The following is a 17,156-nucleotide window of genomic DNA, read 5'->3' on the forward strand; positions in this document are numbered from 1 at the left end:
CAGAATCCTGACTACTCCCTACCTACATCACAGTGACCACAGAATCCTGACTACTCCCTACCTATATCACAGTGACCACAGAATCCTGACTACTCCCTACCTACATCACAGTGACCACAGAATCCTGTCTACTCCCTACCTACATCACAGTGACCACAGAATCCTGACAACTCCCTACCTACATCACAGTGACCACAGAATCCTGACTATTCCCTACCTACATCACAGTGACCACAGAATCCTGACTACTGCCTACCTACATCACAGTGACCACAGAATCCTGACTACTCCCTACCTACATCACAGTGAACACAGAATCCTGACTACTCCCTACCTACATCACAGTGACCACAGAATCCTGACTACTCCCTACCTACATCACAGTGACCACAGAATCCTGTCTACTCCCTACCTACATCACAGTGACCACAGAATCCTGACTACTGCCTACCTACATCACAGTGACCACAGAATCCTGACTACTCCCTACCTACATCACAGTGAACACAGAATCCTGACTACATCACAGTGACCACAGAATCCTGACTACTCCCTACCTACATCACAGTGACCACAGAATCCTGACTACTCCCTACCTACATCACAGTGACCACAGAATCCTGTCTACTCCCTACCTACATCACAGTGACCACAGAATCCTGACTACTCCCTACCTACATCACAGTGACCACAGAATCCTGACTACTCCCTACCTACATCACAGTGACCACAGAATCCTGACTACTCCCTACCTACATCACAGTGACCACAGAATCCTGACTACTCCCTACCTACATCACAGTGACCACAGAATCCTGACTACTCCCTACCTACATGACAGTGACCACAGAATCCTGACAACTCCCTACCTACATCACAGTGACCACAGAATCCTGACAACTCCCTACCTACATCACAGTGACCACAGAATCCTGACTACTCCCTACCTACATGACAGTGACCACAGAATCCTGACTACTCCCTACCTACATGACAGTGACCACAGAATCCTGACTACTCCCTACCTACATCACAGTGACCACAGAATCCTGACTACTCCCTACCTACATGACAGTGACCACAGAATCCTGACTACTCCCTACCTACATCACAGTGACCACAGAATCCTGACTACTCCCTACCTACATCACAGTGACCACAGAATCCTGACAACTCCCTACCTACATCACAGTGACCACAGAATCCTGACAACTCCCTACCTACATCACAGTGACCACAGAATCCTGTCTGCTGCCTACCTACATCACAGTGACCACAGAATCCTGTCTGCTGCCTACCTACATCACAGTGACCACAGAATCCTGACTACTCCCTACCTACATCACAGTGACCACAGAATCCTGTATACTCCCTACCTACATCACAGTGACCACAGAATCCTGTATGCTCCCTACCTACATCACAGTGACCACAGAATCCTGACTACATCACAGTGACCACAGAATCCTGACTACTCCCTACCTACATCACAGTGACCACAGAATCCTGACTACTCCCTACCTACATCACAGTGACCACAGAATCCTGACTACTCCCTACCTACATCACAGTGACCGCAGAATCCTGACTACTCCCTACCTACATCACAGTGAACACACTATCTGCATCCCAAATGGCACCCTATTCCCTTTATAGGGGACTACTTTTCACCAGGTCCCAAAAGTAGTAAGTTCACTATAAAGGGAATAGGATAAACATGCAACAATGACTTATGCCGTTCAGAGCCGTGGTTGAGTAGTAACGCTCACAGCAAATGACACATCTCCCCCCACCAGAGACCGGGGTTTAATCCCTGTGTCTACCCTTTCTACTAATGCCTATAATCAAACATAGCATTTAAGGCTAATTACCATTGACTCAATGAAACGAAAAACAAAGCATTTTAATACTTAGTAACATTACATTTAATGATATTACTGAAAGGTTTTTTTTCCGAAAAGGAAAATATACTTTTTAAAATCAATGCTACTTGTACTGTCTAGAGATGGTTCCAGGTGTTCACGGCTGCTCCCCCCACCTCCCCTCTCCCTCCCACCCATCCAGGCCACCTTTAAGAGGTACCAGACAGAGCACAAGATGAAGCAGGACTCTCTGGACAGGTCGCAGTCTGACCTGAAGAAACTCAGGAGGAAGAGCCAGGGCAAGAACACCTACAAGTACGAAAACAAGGAGAGTGAGGTGAGGACTGACCCACACATTTCAGTCATTTAACTGACACTCTTTTCCAGAGTGACTTACAGGAACAGTTAGGGTTAAGTGCCTTGCTCAAGGGCACATCGCCACATTTTTCACTTAGTCCGCTTGGAGATTTGAACCAGAGACTTTTCAGTTACTGGCCCAATGCTGTTAACCACTAGGCTACCTGCCGCCCTCATACACACACCTGTACATACACACACACACACTCACACTCGCTCTCGCTCTCAATCTCACACACACACACACCTTCGACATATGAGACAGTGTCGATCATACCCAATGTAACATTATCCAAGTCTCCAGACAATGCCCTCATGCATGAGTACGCTGTGTGTGTTATGTGTTGTTTGGTGTTCTGGATAGTTCCATTAATACACCTCTCTGTGCTGTGCCTCCTCCCTCCCCCACCAACACACACACATGTTGTTATACTGGAAGATCCAGACGGTGCCTCCTACACACACACACACACACACACACACACACACACACACACACACACACACACACACACACACACACACACACACACACACACACACACACGCCGCTTCAGACTGAGACAAAGAAAGATAAACCTCTTTAGTCCAGGGGTGTGTATTCATGGATACCAAAGTTCCCACAAAAACGTACCAAGAAAAAATGAAAAAACATTAAATAATGTATGTTTCGTCTGTCTGTGCTTTCCTAATTTTCGTTGCATCCGAGTAAGCGAAACAGCGCCCCTCTGCCTCTGTATGTGTAGGCCATTTATCTGATGCTGTCTGGTCATAAAGAGTATGACATTGTTGCTGCCTGTAGCATTGAATGTAAGGGAAGCCAGCGAGCATTTGGCCTCCCTTGATAAAAAAAGTATAAAATTATAGCCAATCAGCATTGAGCTAAACTGAGTGAGCTCAACTGTGAATAGCCCTGGCGCACAACAAAAAAAGTGTCAAGGGAAGCCAGTTTTGATTTGGCTTTACTCCTATCGCAGAGAAATATGTAATTGATTAAAAACAACTTGAATTGTTGCACCTTGTTGTGCAGTTGTCCTCCGGTGGCTAGCGAGCTAGCTAAAATTGTCCCTTTCCTAAATTAGCTATGGATGGAGATAAGGATTTGGACTTGTGGTTTTACTTAATTCTCCGTACTGGCCAATGCTTATAACTACGATTCTGATCCAACCATAAAATACATTGTGCCCCTGGACTGAGAGATGGAAGTTGAATATGTAGCTAGCTAGATGTAGAAGGCTAATGTTAACTAGCTAACGTTGCCCATGAAAGGAAGTTAGGCTAGTGAGAAAGCATTTTAGCCAGGTAGCCTAGGGCAACAAAAACTGAAAGTGTGTACTGTATGACAGAGTCATAGACCGTTTTGTCAACATGAAAGAGAGGAGGATGGGATTGGCATTTCTCTACAAGTAGAGTGAGTCAACATGTTTTTCTACTTGCACGAACACACACACACAAAAATCAGAACCATAGACAGCCACATCATATTTAGCTTACGTTGATTGGATTAAATAGTTTTTGTTATCTTTTAGTTGTCACTGTATTAGACTAAGCATAGGTGATTTGATGGTGTTGAAATGGTGCTGGAATAGTGGAGACATATCCTGTTGTCTTTTTGTCCAAAAATGTCGGAAACATTAACTTTCTTGACCAATATGTAGGTAATTTAGCTGTTTGTTACATGCAGTATGCTTTGTGGACTTCACCGGACAGAGATTGCTCTCCGGTTTTGTGATGAAACAAAGGTGTGGTTGAATTAATTCTGCCACTGTGTCTTCTTATAGTGTCAAGGCATATGAACTAACAGGTTATAGAGCAAACAACACAATTATCACAACACATATGTTGTAATATGGTATTTTCTTCTGGCTTGGATTCCGCAGTGATTTTATCCACTCACCTCTACTGCTTTAGTCACAACTCTGTGACAGTCTGCTGCCGAATAGGACGAGAAAGCCCCAAATTGAGAGGAGTTATGAACAGTCATTAGTATACATTCTGAGGTAAAGTTAAAGTACTGTTTAACCCCCTCGAGTTGATTGACGCACCGGTGCTTCAATCTATGCTAAATAAAAAATAAAAACATAGAAATCTGTCAGTTTAAGCTAGAGATGTCTTGCAGTGGATGCATCTCAATCCACCGCCTCCGCCAGTGTCGCACTTCCGCATCTACGGTGAAAGGTGGCAGAGCTAGAGTGGTGTTTGTCAGACCACAAGTCATCCCACAAGCACGATGGTGTTCTCCGTTTTTCTCTATGACCCCCATAAGTAGGAGACTCGTCTGAAGTTGGTACCGTCGATGTGCCAACTTCTGTTTCGTAGCGTCTGAACCGTTTGGGCTACAAACTAATGGGACCCCACTGTGGAAAGGGGAGATTCTCATGAACACGATGGTGTTCTCTGTTTTGCTGTATGCTGGGGTGGAGTGTGTGGAGCGCCCCAGAGTCTGGTGAGAGAGCCTGGTCCTAGTCTTTTACCAGACTCTGGGGGCGCTCAACACGCTAGCCTGGTCCTAGTCTCTCACCAGACTCTGGGGGCGCTCCCCACGCTAGCCTGGTCCTAGTCTCTCTCATCAGACTCTGGGGGCGCTCAACACGCTCGCCTGGTCCTAGTCTCTCTCATCAGACTCTGGGGCGCTCCACACGCTAGCCTGGTCCTAGTCTCTCATCAGACTCTGGGGCGCTCCACACGCTAGCCTGGTCCTAGTCTCTCTCATCAGACTCTGGGGGCGCTCAACACGCTCGCCTGGTCCTAGTCTCTCTCATCAGACTCTGGGGCGCTTCACACGCTAGCCTGGTCCTAGTCTCTCTCATCAGACTCTGGGGCGCTCAACACGCTCGCCTGGTCCTAGTCTCTCTCATCAGACTCTGGGGCGCTCAACACGCTCGCCTGGTCCTAGTCTCTCTCATCAGACTCTGGGGTGCTCCACACGCTAGCCTGGTCCTAGTCTCTCATCAGACTCTGGGGCGCTCAACACGCTAGCCTGGTCCTAGTCTCTCTCATCAGACTCTGGGGCGCTCCACACGCTAGCCTGGTCCTAGTCTCTCTCATCAGACTCTGGGTGCGCTCAACACGTTAGCCTGGTCCTAGTCTCTCTCATCAGACTCTGGGGCGCTCCACACGTTAGCCTGGTCCTAGTCTCTCACCAGACTCTGTGGCGCTCCACACGCTAGCCTGGTCCTAGTCTCTCATCAGACTCTGGGGCGCTCCACACGCTAGCCTGGTCCTAGTCTCTCTCATCAGACTCTGGGGCGCTCCACACGCTAGCCTGGTCCTAGTCTCTCTCATCAGACTCTGGGGCGCTCCACACGCTAGCCTGGTCCTAGTCTCTCTCATCAGACTCTGGGGCGCTCCACACGCTAGCCTGGTCCTAGTCTCTCTCATCAGACTCTGGGGCGCTCCACACGCTAGCCTGGTCCTAGTCTCTCTCATCAGACTCTGGGGCGCTCCACACATTAGACTGGTCCTAGTCTCTCTCATCAGACTCTGGGGGCGCTCCACACGTTAGCCTGGTCCTAGTCTCTCATCAGACTCTGGGGGCGCTCCACACGTTAGCCTGGTCCTAGTCTCTCATCAGACTCTGGGGGCACTCCACACGCTAGCCTGGTCCTAGTCTCTCTCATCAGACTCTGGGGCGCTCAACACGTTAGCCTGGTCCTAGTCTCTCTCATCAGACTCTGGGGCGCTTCACACGCTAGCCTGGTCCTAGTCTCTCTCATCAGACTCTGGGGCGCTTCACACGCTAGCCTGGTCCTAGTCTCTCTCATCAGACTCTGGGGCGCTCCACACGCTAGCCTTGTCCTAGTCTCTCTCATCAGACTCTGGGGCGCTCCACACGATATCCTGGTACTGGTATCTCTCATCAGACTCTGGGGCGCTCCACACGCTAGCCTGGTCCTAGTCTCTCTCATCAGACTCTGGGGCGCTCCACACATTAGACTGGTCCTAGTCTCTCTCATCAGACTCTGGGGCGCTCCACACGCTAGCCTTGTCCTAGTCTCTCTCATCAGACTCTGGGGCGCTCCACACGCTAGCCTGGTCCTAGTCTCTCTCATCAGACTCTGGGGCGCTCCACACGCTAGCCTGGTCCTAGTCTCTCTCATCAGACTCTGGGGCGCTCCACACGCTAGCCTGGTCCTAGTCTCTCTCATCAGACTCTGGGGCGCTCCACACGTTAGCCTGGTCCTAGTCTCTCTCATCAGACTCTGGGGCGCTCCACACGTTAGCCTGGTCCTAGTCTCTCTCATCAGACTCTGGGGCGCTCCACACGTTAGCCTGGTCCTAGTCTCTCTCATCAGACTCTGGGGCGCTCCACACGTTAGCCTGGTCCTAGTCTCTCTCATCAGACTCTGGGGCGCTCCACACGTTAGCCTGGTCCTAGTCTCTCTCATCAGACTCTGGGGCGCTCCACACGTTAGCCTGGTCCTAGTCTCTCTCATCAGACTCTGGGGCGCTCCACACGCTAGCCTGGTCCTAGTCTCTCTCATCAGACTCTGGGGCGCTCCACACGCTAGCCTGGTCCTAGTCTCTCTCATCAGACTCTGGGGCGCTCCACACGCTAGCCTGGTCCTAGTCTCTCTCATCAGACTCTGGGGCGCTCCACACGCTAGCCTGGTCCTAGTCTCTCTCATCAGACTCTGGGGCGCTCCACACGCTAGCCTGGTCCTAGTCTCTCTCATCAGACTCTGGGGCGCTCCACACGTTAGCCTGGTCCTAGTCTCTCTCATCAGACTCTGGGGCGCTCCACACGTTAGCCTGGTCCTAGTCTCTCTCATCAGACTCTGGGGCGCTCCACACGTTAGCCTGGTCCTAGTCTCTCATCAGACTCTGGGGCGCTCCACACGTTAGCCTGGTCCTAGTCTCTCATCAGACTCTGGGGCGCTCCACACGTTAGCCTGGTCCTAGTCTCTCTCATCAGACTCTGGGGCGCTCCACACGTTAGCCTGGTCCTAGTCTCTCATCAGACTCTGGGGCGCTCCACACGTTAGCCTGGTCCTAGTCTCTCATCAGACTCTGGGGCGCTCCACACGTTAGCCTGGTCCTAGTCTCTCTCATCAGACTCTGGGGCGCTCCACACGCTAGCCTGGTCCTAGTCTCTCTCATCAGACTCTGGGGCGCTCCACACGCTAGCCTGGTCCTAGTCTCTCTCATCAGACTCTGGGGCGCTCCACACGCTAGCCTGGTCCTAGTCTCTCTCATCAGACTCTGGGGCGCTCCACACGTTAGCCTGGTCCTAGTCTCTCTCATCAGACTCTGGGGCGCTCCACACGTTAGCCTGGTCCTAGTCTCTCATCAGACTCTGGGGCGCTCCACACGTTAGCCTGGTCCTAGTCTCTCATCAGACTCTGGGGCGCTCCACACGTTAGCCTGGTCCTAGTCTCTCATCAGACTCTGGGGGCGCTCCACACGTTAGCCTGGTCCTAGTCTCTCATCAGACTCTGGGGGCGCTCCACACGTTAGCCTGGTCCTAGTCTCTCTCATCAGACTCTGGGGCGCTCCACACGTTAGCCTGGTCCTAGTCTCTCTCATCAGACTCTGGGGCGCTCCACACGTTAGCCTGGTCCTAGTCTCTCATCAGACTCTGGGGCGCTCCACACGTTAGCCTGGTCCTAGTCTCTCATCAGACTCTGGGGCGCTCCACACGTTAGCCTGGTCCTAGTCTCTCATCAGACTCTGGGGCGCTCCACACGTTAGCCTGGTCCTAGTCTCTCATCAGACTCTGGAGCGCTCCACACGTTAGCCTGGTACTAGTCTCTCATCAGACTCTGGGGGCGCTCCACACGTTAGCCTGGTCCTAGTCTCTCACCAGACTCTGGGGTGCTCCACACGTTAGCCTGGTCCTAGTCTCTCATCAGACTCTGGGGGCGCTCCACACGTTAGCCTGGTCCTAGTCTCTCATCAGACTCTGGGGGCGCTCCACACGTTAGCCTGGTCCTAGTCTCTCATCAGACTCTGGGGGCGCTCCACACGTTAGCCTGGTCCTAGTCTCTCTCATCAGACTCTGGGGCGCTCAACACGCTAGCCTGGTCCTAGTCTCTCTCATCAGACTCTGGGGCGCTCCACACGTTAGCCTGGTCCTAGTCTCTCATCAGACTCTGGGGCGCTCCACACGTTAGCCTGGTCCTAGTCTCTCTCATCAGACTCTGGGGCGCTCCACACGTTAGCCTGGTCCTAGTCTCTCTCATCAGACTCTGGGGCGCTCCACACGTTAGCCTGGTCCTAGTCTCTCATCAGACTCTGGGGCGCTCCACACGTTAGCCTGGTCCTAGTCTCTCATCAGACTCTGGGGCGCTCCACACGTTAGCCTGGTCCTAGTCTCTCTCATCAGACTCTGGGGCGCTCCACACGTTAGCCTGGTCCTAGTCTCTCATCAGACTCTGGGGCGCTCCACACGTTAGCCTGGTCCTAGTCTCTCATCAGACTCTGGGGCGCTCCACACGTTAGCCTGGTCCTAGTCTCTCTCATCAGACTCTGGGGCGCTCCACACGTTAGCCTGGTCCTAGTCTCTCATCAGACTCTGGGGCGCTCCACACGCTAGCCTGGTCCTAGTCTCTCTCATCAGACTCTGGGGCGCTCCACACGCTAGCCTGGTCCTAGTCTCTCTCATCAGACTCTGGGGCGCTCCACACGCTAGCCTGGTCCTAGTCTCTCTCATCAGACTCTGGGGCGCTCCACACGTTAGCCTGGTCCTAGTCTCTCATCAGACTCTGGGGCGCTCCACACGTTAGCCTGGTCCTAGTCTCTCATCAGACTCTGGGGCGCTCCACACGCTAGCCTGGTCCTAGTCTCTCTCATCAGACTCTGGGGCGCTCCACACGTTAGCCTGGTCCTAGTCTCTCATCAGACTCTGGGGCGCTCCACACGTTAGCCTGGTCCTAGTCTCTCATCAGACTCTGGGGCGCTCCACACGTTAGCCTGGTCCTAGTCTCTCATCAGACTCTGGGGCGCTCCACACGTTAGCCTGGTCCTAGTCTCTCATCAGACTCTGGGGCGCTCCACACGTTAGCCTGGTCCTAGTCTCTCATCAGACTCTGGGGGCGCTCCACACGTTAGCCTGGTCCTAGTCTCTCATCAGACTCTGGGGCGCTCCACACGTTAGCCTGGTCCTAGTCTCTCTCATCAGACTCTGGGGCGCTCCACACGTTAGCCTGGTCCTAGTCTCTCATCAGACTCTGGGGCGCTCCACACTTTAGCCTGGTCCTAGTCTCTCATCAGACTCTGGGGCGCTCCACACGTTAGCCTGGTCCTAGTCTCTCATCAGACTCTGGGGCGCTCCACACGTTAGCCTGGTCCTAGTCTCTCATCAGACTCTGGGGGCGCTCCACACGTTAGCCTGGTCCTAGTCTCTCATCAGACTCTGGGGGCGCTCCACACGTTAGCCTGGTCCTAGTCTCTCACCAGACTCTGGGGCGCTCCACACGTTAGCCTGGTCCTAGTCTCTCATCAGACTCTGGGGGCGCTCCACACGTTAGCCTGGTCCTAGTCTCTCATCAGACTCTGGGGGCGCTCCACACGTTAGCCTGGTCCTAGTCTCTCATCAGACTCTGGGGGCGCTCCACACGTTAGCCTGGTCCTAGTCTCTCATCAGACTCTGGGGGCGCTCCACACGTTAGCCTGGTCCTAGTCTCTCATCAGACTCTGGAGGCGCTCCACACGTTAGCCTGGTCCTAGTCTCTCATCAGACTCTGGGGCGCTCCACACGTTAGCCTGGTGCTAGTCTCTCATCAGACTCTGGGGCGCTCCACACATTAGCCTGGTCCTAGTTTCTCATCAGACTCTGGGGGCGCTCCACACGTTAGCATGGTCCTAGTCTCTCATCAGACTCTGGGGCGCTCCACACGTTAGCCTGGTCCTAGTCTCTCATCAGACTCTGGGGGCGCTCCACACCAGCTGGGGCACAGCGAATGTGAGAAGAAACGATCTTTTTCCCGTATTCACAAAGCGCTCAGAGTAGGAGTGCTGATCTAGGATCAGGTCCCTCTGTCCATATATAATCAGATTCATTATGATTTAAGACCAAAGTTAGACCCTAGATTCCTACTATGAGACGCATTGTGAATATGGGCCCTGGTCTCAGGTATGTGCTTTAACCTACTGAGGCACGTGCCATACAGATACATGAAGTTGAAATGTTATGATAACAATATTCAGATGAGTTGTTTTACCTGCTGATCTGGGACCAGGCTACAGTAAGTCTGTGCAACAGTGACTTACAAATCTGTTATCTTAATTTGATCACTCTGTTGTCACAGAGAATTTCCCTGCGCAGCAGGACATACAAATTGTAGTGTATTTAAGGTTTAAAAAGTCTTCTAAAGTTTGTAATTTCCACTTTAACATTTCAGACTTGATTTGCACTAACAAACAATGTGTCAACCCCTACAAAAATATCCATCACTTATATTTCACATAATAATTCATATTACCTGTTGCTGCAGGACTATTTTCCTGCTGTGAGAAGCAGGGTCAAATTAAGATGGCGCATCTGTATAGATAAATATTGGTATTACAGATCTGGGACCAGGCTACAGTACATCTAACATTGACCCTGAGAGTAGAACCCCAGAATCTGGTCCTGGACCAGCTCTAATATAACAGGACAACTGTCGTCAGAGTCAGTCAGATCCCTGGTTTGGTCACAAGACTATCAACAGACTGCACCCAGGCTCAGACTTACACACACACACACACACGCACGCATGCACGCACGCACAGAGCTGTGTTACAGTCACAGGTGGAGGTAGGGTTACAGGAAGCCACAGAGAAAACAGGAAGAGAATGAGACAGAGGACAATGGGCTAAATCACTGTATTAAGTCAGTGTTTAGGCCTATAGTTAATTTTCATATTGATTTGTTTTCTGTCACTAGATAGAATGAACTGCAGCTTCATATTTAATAGTCAGCACATCAGTGTTGATGGTTACATCCCGAAAGGCACCCTATTCCTTAGTGCACTACTTTTGACCGGAGTCCATTTTTATTGGGTGTATCTACCACGTCCTGTACCGGTCCGGAAAGATGCATCCGGTGTTTTGTTATTTTCTGCCTGCAAACAAGTTGGATGATTCAGTATCCATTGAAGAGCTTGAACGATACATTGACGAGAGATACTTACGAACTCAAAGAAACATGTCGCTGGTTTCAGAGGATTAAATCACTATTAAGGACAACAAACCCAATCAACAATACAAACCAAGTTGGCCAAAAAAAACTGCTCTTTTAGTCTACAAATGGTGTCAGTAGAGGAGGTGTTAAACCTATTGAAGTCATTACCAGATGGTAAATCTACAGGTTATTATTTATGGACAATTCTTTGCTTCACTATGCTGCTCCTCAGATTGCAGCTCCACTGAAATTCACATTTTATTGGTCACTGGAAAAGGGGACATTTGCACATGTATGGAAGCATGCTAAACTGTGTCCAATCCCGAAAGACAGCAAGGCTGCTGTTACTCCTGCCAATGGTCGACCAATTAGTCTACTCCCTTCACTCAGTAAGATATTGGAGTGTATTGTGAGTAGACAAATATGGGAGTACATGGAAAATAATGATCTGATAACTGTCAATCAGCATGCTTATTGCAGAAAACATTCCACTACCACTGCATTGGTTGACATGACTGACCAGTGGCTCAATGCTATGGATAATGGCAGGTTTGTGGGTGTACTATTTTTTTATTTTAGTGCTGCATTTTATTTAGTGGATCATTAAATATTTTTGACAAAAGTATTGCATTATGGGTTTAAGAAGGCAGCATTGAAGTGGGTACAGTCATATCTAACTGACAGGAAACAGTCCATCTATATCAATGGGTCGTTTTCTACGCCTCATGATTTAAACTGTGGAATACCGCAGGGCAGCTGCCTTGGGCCACTTCTTTACTTAATATATACCAACAACCTTCCTTATGCCTTATCTGAAACTCAAGTTACTATATTTGCAGATTATACTACAATTTATACAGCAAGACAATCGGTTCAACAGGTACAGCAAGCTTTACAAGTAGATCTGGGAAATATCAGGGAGTGGGTTCGCCGGAACTAACTCGTTTTGAACACCAAGAAATCCAAGGTTATATTGGTCTGTTCCACCAGGAAACGGCTAACACAGCATAGGATACAATTAAGTATGGGGGGAGTACAAATTGAGCAAGTGGCAGAAACCAAACTACTAGGGGTGCAGCTAGACAACCGCTTATCATGGTTGTCAAATAACTAATCTATGTAAAAAAATATATATATATAAAAAACTGCATGCATGCATGATCAGAAGGAAAGCTAAATATTTTCCCTGGAAACATTCTTAAGCTAACAACCCAAGCATTAATTGGGAATCAGGTGAACTCCTGTTCTGTGGTCTGGGGAAATTTATCAGAAAGTAAAATTAGGAGGCTGCAGATTGCACAGAACAAAGCAGCAAGGATTGTTTTAAGGTGGAGATATGGTTATTCTGTTGTAGTCATGCTCAATGCTCTTGGTTGGTCATCAATCAACAAGATAATTGGAAAAAAACATGCTTATTTTATTTCACAATGTACACCATTTAAAGCGGCCAAACTCTATTCACAACAGTATTCATTTGGTAAGAGACAGACATTCAGTAAATACTAGGAATATATTGTCCACCATCTACAGTTCAAGTCGGAAGTTTACATACACCGTAGCCAAATACATTAAACTCAGTTTTTCACAATTCCTGACATTTTAATCCTAGTAAAAATTCCCTGTCTTAGGTCAGTTAGGATAACCACTTTATTTTAAGAATATGAAATGTCAGAATAATAGTAGAGTGATTCATTTCAGATTTAATTTCTTTCATCACATTCCCAGTGGGTCAGAAGTTTACATACACTCAATTAGTATTTGGTAGCATTGCCTTTAAATTGTTTAACTTGGGTCAAACGTTTCAGGTAGCCTTCCACAAGCTTCCCACAATAAGTTGGGTGAATTTTGGCCCATTTCTCCTGACTGAGCTGGTGTAACTGAGTCAGGTTTGTAGGCCTCCGTGCTCGCACACACTTTTTCAGTTCTGCCCACAAATTTTCTATGGGATTGATGTCAGGGCTTTGATGGCCTCTCCGATACCTTGACTTTGTTGTCCTTAAGCCATTTTGCCACAACTTTGGAAGAATGCTTGGGGTCATTGTCCATTTGGAAGACCCATTTGCGACCAAGCTTTAACTTCCTGACTGATGTCTTGAGATGTTGCTTCAATATATCCACATAATTTTCCTCCTCATGATTCCATCTATTTTGTGAAGTGCACCAGTCCCTCCTGCAGCAAAGCACCCCCACAACATGATGCTGCCACCCCCGCGCTTCACGGTTGGGATGGTGTTCTTCGGCTTGCAAGCCTCCCCCTTTTTTCTCCAAACATAACGATGGTCATTATTGCCAAACAGTTCTATTTTTGTTTCATCAGACCAGAGAACATTTCTCCAAAAAGTACAATATTTGTCCCCATGTGCAGTTGCAAACCGTAGTCTGACTTTTTTATGGCAGTTTTGTAGCAGTGGCTTCTTCCGTGCTGAATGGCCTTTCAGGTTATGTTGATATACTTTTGTACCTGTTTCCTCCAGCATCTTCACAAGGTCCTTTGCTGTTGTTCTGTGATTGATTTGCACTTTTCGCACCAAAGTACGTTCATCTCTAGGAGACAGTATGCATCTCCTTCCTGAGCGGTATGTCGGCTGCGTGGGCCCATGGTGTTTATACTTGCGTACTATTGTTTGTACAGATGAACGTGGTACCTTCAGGCGTTTGGAAATTGCTCCCAATGATGAACCAGACTTGTGGAGGTCTACAATTTTTTTTATGAGGTCTTGGCTGATTTCTTTTGATTTTCCCATGATGTCAAGCAAAGAGGCACTGAGTTTGAAGGTAGGCCTTGACATACATCCACAGGTACACCTCCAATTGACTCAAATTGTGTCAATTAGCCTATCAGAAGCTTCTAAAGCCATGACATAATTTTCTGGAATTTTCCAAGCTGTTTAAAGGCACAGTCAACTTAGTGTATGTTATCTTCTGACCCACTGGAATTGTGATACAGTGAATTATAAGTGAAAATAATCTGTCTGTAAACAATTGTTGGACAAGAAATATGTGGAGTGGTTGAAAAACGAGTTTTAATGACTCCAACCTAAGCGTATGTACATTTCCTACTTCAACTGTGTGTGTTATCCAGACAGAGCAATAAAGAAATGTAATTACTAATCTTAGCAAACCAGAACCCTTTCAGTATATACATTCAAACAATACTTTAGAACCATTTAAATATAATAAATTGGAAGGTTGTGCAGGACTTTGGTAGATGAATGAATCAATCTATCCTTTCAGACTAAGAGTATTTATCTGGTCAATATGTCAGTGTATTATGTCTGTTTGTAACAGTGTGGTATACGTGAAAATGTGATTGTATTATAAATTGTATTTTAATATTTAAGGACTCTTGGAAGATTAGTCCAAATAAGGACTAAAATAGATCCTAATAAAATCTAATTCCTCTCTCATTTCTCTCTCGCATTCCTGTCTCTGTCTATCTCTCATTACTCTCTCTCTGTCGGTCTCTCTCTCATTCCTCTCTCTGTCTGTCTTTCTCTCTCATTCCTCTCTCTCTGTCGGTCTCTCTCTCATTCCTCTCTCTCTATCGGTCTCTCTTTCTCCATGTGGCCAATCTCCTTGTTTTGCTGTCTGTTCAGGCTTCTGAGGGATCAGTGTTCTGAGTCAGACTCCCTAGTGATCTGAGTGTCGTTCTGTCTGTATGCCAGTCATTCTCTGGGGCAGACAGACAGATGGCCTGACGTCTGGGCTGAGACACAGGGGCTTAGCTGTAGATGACTCACCAGTACAGCTAAACACTTCCTGGGTACTGGTCTCTTCATTGGCCAATAATTCCCAAGAATTACACCAGTAATTTACCTGACCCCCCCCTCGCGCACTCTCTCGGTCTCTTGGTCCTCCCTCTCTTGCGCTCTCCCTTTCTCCCTCGCTCTCTCTCTCGCCTTTCTTTCCTACCTGTTTCCACAGACTAAAGATATGTGTCCATAGCAACAGCCATTATTTAGCCTTGACAGATGTATTGTGTCAACCAGGATGGTTGCATTTATTACATTTCACACCCCTGTTTCACTCGCACACACACACACACACACACGCAGGAATATTTGAATTATCCAGGTTGAGTTTCAGGTCCCTGGGCATGATACCTTATCTGTGGCTTTATCTCATGGAGGGACAATGATTGCAGTATAGCTCCGCACTCACGCGTCAGTGATAAGGAGGAGGTGACGTTATGGCTCCCATGATAAGGATGAGGTGATTGTTATGGCTCCCATGATAAGGAGGAGGTGACATTATGGCTCCCATGATAAGGAGGAGGTGATTGTTATGGCTCCCATGATAAGGAGGAGGTGATGTTATGGCTCCCATGATAAGGAGGAGGTGATTGTTATGGCTCCCATGATAAGGAGGATGTGGTTGTTATGGCTCCCATGATAAGGAGGAGGTGATTGTTATGGCTCCCATGATAAGGAGGAGGTGATTGTTATGGCTCCCATGATAAGGAGGAGGTGATTGTTATGGCTCCCATGATAAGGAGGAGGTGACGTTATGGCTCCCATGATAAGGAGGAGGTGACGTTATGGCTCCCATGATAAGGAGGAGGTGATGTTATGGCTCCCATGATAAGGAGGAGGTGACGTTATGGCTCCCATGATAAGGAGGAGGTGACGTTATGGCTCCCATGATAAGGAGGAGGTGATTGTTATGGCTCCCATGATAAGGAGGAGGTGATTGTTATGGCTCCCATGATAAGGAGGAGTTGATGTTATGGCTCCCATGATAAGGAGGAGGTGATGTTATGGCTCCCATGATAAGGAGGAGGTGATTGTTATGGCTCCCATGAAAAGGAGGAGGTGATTGTTATGGCTCCCATGATAAGGAGGAGGTGATTGTTATGGCTCCCATGATAAGGAGGAGGTGATGTTAAGGCTCCCATGATAAGGAGGAGTTGATGTTATGGCTCCCATGATAAGGAGGAGGTGATGTTATGGCTCCCATGATAAGGAGGAGGTGATTGTTATGGCTCCCATGATAAGGAGGAGGTGATTGTTATGGCTCCCATGAAAAGGAGGAGTTGATGTTATGGCTCCCATGATAAGGAGGAGGTGATTGTTATGGCTCCCATGATAAGGAGGAGGTGATGTTATGGCTCCCATGATAAGGAGGAGGTGATGTTATGGCTCCCATGATAAGGAGGAGTTGATGTTATGGCTCCCATGATAAGGAGGAGTTGATGGTATGGCTCCCATGATAAGGAGGAGGTGATGTTATGGCTCCCATGATAAGGAGGAGGTGATTGTTATGGCTCCCATGAAAAGGAGGAGGTGATTGTTATGGCTCCCATGATAAGGAGGAGGTGATTGTTATGGCTCCCATGATAAGGAGGAGGTGATTGTTATGGCTCCCATGATAAGGAGGAGGTGATGTTATGGCTCCCATGATAAGGAGGAGGTGATTGTTATGGCTCCCATGATAAGGAGGAGGTGATTGTTATGGCTCCCATGATAAGGAGGAGGTGATTGTTATGGCTCCCATGATAAGGAGGAGTTGATGTTATGGCTCCCATGATAAGGAGGAGGTGATGTTATGGCTCCCATGGTAAGGAGGAGGTGATTGTTATGGCTCCCATGAAAAGGAGGAGGTGATTGTTATGGCTCCCATGATAAGGAGGAGTTGATTTTATGGCTCCCATGATAAGGAGGAGTTGATGTTATGGCTCCCATGATAAGGAGGAGGTGATGTTATGGCTCCCATGATAAGGAGGAGGTGATTGTTATGGCTCCCATGAAAAGGAGGAGGTGATTGTTATGGCTCCCATGATAAGGAGGAGGTGATTGTTATGGCTCCCATGATAAGGAGGAGGTGATTGTTATTGC

At 48.3% G+C, this 17,156-nt stretch overlaps 1 protein-coding gene across 1 annotated transcript in view; it reads left to right on the forward strand.

Moving 5' to 3' along the window:
• The window catches only part of baiap2l1b (BAR/IMD domain containing adaptor protein 2 like 1b), an 85,641-nt gene that overhangs the window by 40,861 nt on the left and 27,624 nt on the right, over positions 1 to 17,156 (forward strand). The window contains exon 6 of the mRNA XM_071395657.1: positions 2,065 to 2,199. Coding sequence (XP_071251758.1) covers positions 2,065 to 2,199 — 135 coding nt within the window. The remainder of the gene's footprint in view (positions 1 to 2,064; positions 2,200 to 17,156) is intronic.

Source organism: Salvelinus alpinus, chromosome 1 (assembly GCF_045679555.1).
Source record: "Salvelinus alpinus chromosome 1, SLU_Salpinus.1, whole genome shotgun sequence".
NCBI classification, from domain to species: domain Eukaryota; kingdom Metazoa; phylum Chordata; class Actinopteri; order Salmoniformes; family Salmonidae; genus Salvelinus; species Salvelinus alpinus.